Consider the following 3,292-nt stretch of genomic DNA (forward strand, 5'->3'; position numbering starts at 1 on the left):
TGGGACCGTCAAAACTATCCCTACCGATATAAAACGCTTGCGCACTACAGGAGGTTGTTGGATGGTCTACAAGAAGGACAAGTATTTTGTAAAATACAAGTACTTTATGTAACTTGTTAAGTGAATTAATTGTTGTGTAATAATCTGACTGGTTCGATGTGTCCAGTTTGTTTGGCAGGCTTATGGCATTGGATACATCGACCCAGACGTAATTCCTTTAGCCATCCGTCATAATTCGGTTATCTGGAGTGCCACAGTGCCACTTATATCTTTTGAATGCATTGAGTGGCATGCAACTGATAGAGTCAGGAGGCAATTTGGATTGACACAGGGTGTTCCTGCTCAAGGGCAGGATCTAGGTGCATCACACGGTGAAGTTCTAACTGGGCCTAAGAATCAAGATTGGGCCGATACCCACTCTCTTTAGGTGATGCAGTGGACAAATCGATATAGTCACACTCTCTCGGATGACTTCGAGCATTTACATTATCCGTTGGAAATTTACATGCATTGGTACCGAGCAGCATTTGGTGACCACTTGCAATTGTCGAACCTTGTCTTTGAAGAGAATCCAGAAGGTCCTCCACCACCACCACCACCGGCACCGGAACCGGAACCGACACCAGTACCTCCACCACCACCGCCACCGGAACCGCCACAACAGGGGGTTGAGTATTTTACACCATATGTTCCTGACACGCATCCGTCTGATTATTACTCAGCGTCAGTCCCGGCACATCAACAGAATTGGGGTGGTCCACAGTTTGAGTATGGAGAGCAACCTTCATTCAGTCAGCTGCTTGGTTTCATGGCATCGGGGTCTTACCACTCACATTCAGGTAACTATGTTGACATTCCCACTGACCACCAAGCACATTTGGCTGGTATTACTCCAGCTAGGGGGTCATTGGATTTGAGATCTCGGGTTCGCACTTCATCTGATAATTCTGGTGCCAGAATGTCTGTTGACTCGAGCAGAAGTGCTGAAGCGGCGGGAGGGATCATACAAAGTGGAAACCCTAGACGTATTCCGATGACTCTGATTCAGGAGAGTAATAGAAGTTGGACTCAATATGGCGGATACAAAACATATGGAAAGCTCTAGGAGGAGACCACGCCCCATTACTTCGTTCAATAGCTGACCTAATCGAATCGTGTCGATCAGAGATAAGTCCCACACCATCACGTGTCACCACATGTTGACGCAGGTTGCTCAGAAAAAAGTACCATGCATCAGAAGTCTCTCCCTCCACTATGGCAAATGCAATAGGCACGATGTTGTTATTACCATCTTGTGAGACTGCAACCAATAAACAACCCTTGTATTTTCCATACAAATGAGTTCCGTCCACCTACACCACTGGCTTGCAGTGTCTGAAGGCCCTTATACAGGGGTAATAACTCCAGAAAATTCTATGTAGAACACGTATATCAGGAACCAAATCATCCCCCTGGTAAGCAGGCATTGTTTCAAAGTGAACCACTGCTGATGGCTCTTTGTGGCACATGGCCTCAAACCATATGGGCAAAGTTTCGTACGATGCTTCCCAACTTCCGAAAATTGATTCGACCGCCTGCTGCTTTGCTAACCAAGCCTTGCGATAACTGATGGTGTAGTTAAACTTTGACTGGACATCAGCAATTACTGATTTCACCTTTATAGACGGGTCAACCTCTACCAACGGCTTTATTGCTTCTGCAACTGTCTTGGAATCCAGCTTTGAATGGTCTTGAGAAATAGTAGACCTGGTACAAGTGTGACTTCCATTGTACCTCCTTATCTCCCAACAGTACTTCTTCTGCATTTTGGTTACCCTGATCAACCAGTCACAACCATTCCCATATTGTGTACATTTGGCATAGAATGTCGTCGGTTCCGACTCATATACCCGATAGTCCACACCTCTCCGGATGGTATAATCTTTCATTGCCTTTGTTACTGCCTCCCTTGAACTGAATTCCATCCCCACTGTAAACTCACCATCCGCCACAACAGGAGGCGCTGCATACATCAAAAGTAATAAATGCTTCATTATGTACTCAGTAAGAAGTCTTTTATTACAACTCAATTAATAAACACACTTTACTATGTAAGATTGTTATACTCTTATTTTTCGCTATTGAAATCTACGTAAAGAACAACTAAATATCATTCACAACAAAAAACTATTAATTAATAAAAAAATCAAGCGCTATGGTCACAAATGCCTAGTCACATATCACATACATTACTCATCCGACTTATTGATCTGCTACTTCAGAGTTTCACATAGCTACCTAGGTTTACGCACCTGCATTCATATATTGCGGAAACTCTGGTGCGTGCATAGCCTCCAAATCCAACGACCGCATGAAAGAAGGCTCTTGAAACGGATGCGAGTCTGCTAGTGCATTTGCAACTTCCGCCACTTCTGCGTTCATGGCGCCGCCAGCTTCATCTTCGTCTTCACCTGGACCGATGATCTCATAGTTACTTTCAAATTCATCTCCGCTTTCACTATTATAATCTTCCAATTCAATGTTACGGTCCGCTTCAGATTGCTCAAACTCAATATATAACTCGATGCACGACATCCGGTGGCGATTTTCCATGTACATTGAAAACATTTCATGCATATCTGCTTCGTGCGTCACGTACTTGGTCTGAAATTGAACAAACCCACCAAACACAGGTAAAGGATACCTGTACAAAATACACGATATTCTCCTACATCTTTGAGAATCTATCTTCTCACAAATCACACCTTTCAATTCCTCAAATGACAATATGAACGGAATAACAACATTTAATGGATTTTCACACACAAATTGAACTCCCTCATATGTTTGCAATAAGATCTGTCCGTAATAATAAATCTTCAATACAACTCTATCATCCATAACACTATACGTACTTGACTATTTTCAACCTCACAGAATTTTTTTTTACAAAAAAAAATGGAGATGAATCAGAGAACAGAAGAGAAGAGGATGAACATGACGAGGAAGAAATGGGGCTTCTGTGAACTCACCATCCGCTTTTTGTATGCACTAACGGGCAAATCGGACGGACCGACCGCTGCACCCCCCAAATCGGTGGGTCCGATTTGTGCACCCCGGATTAAAATAAAATTTTCTGCCTCTAGTAATCGGTGGGACCGATTACTGCACTCATCCGATAACGTCTTCCTCCACCAGAAATCGGTGGCACCGATTTGTTCCCCATCAACCTCTCCCTCACACAAATCGGTGGCACCGATTTGTTCCCCATCAACCTCTCTCACACAAATCGGTGGGACCGATTTGTGGTTCT

At 43.8% G+C, this 3,292-nt stretch overlaps 1 protein-coding gene across 1 annotated transcript; it reads right to left on the reverse strand.

Annotated features, from left to right (window-relative positions):
* Nucleotides 1,353–2,880, reverse strand: LOC107635924. Its single transcript, XM_016339472.1, has 2 exons — nt 2,292–2,880; nt 1,353–2,002 (listed from the first exon to the last, which is right to left on the reverse strand). Exons 1-2 carry the CDS (start codon nt 2,878–2,880, stop codon nt 1,353–1,355), a joined length of 1,239 nt encoding a protein of 412 aa, XP_016194958.1.

The sequence above is a fragment of the Arachis ipaensis genome, chromosome B04, assembly GCF_000816755.2.
Source record: "Arachis ipaensis cultivar K30076 chromosome B04, Araip1.1, whole genome shotgun sequence".
NCBI classification, from domain to species: domain Eukaryota; kingdom Viridiplantae; phylum Streptophyta; class Magnoliopsida; order Fabales; family Fabaceae; genus Arachis; species Arachis ipaensis.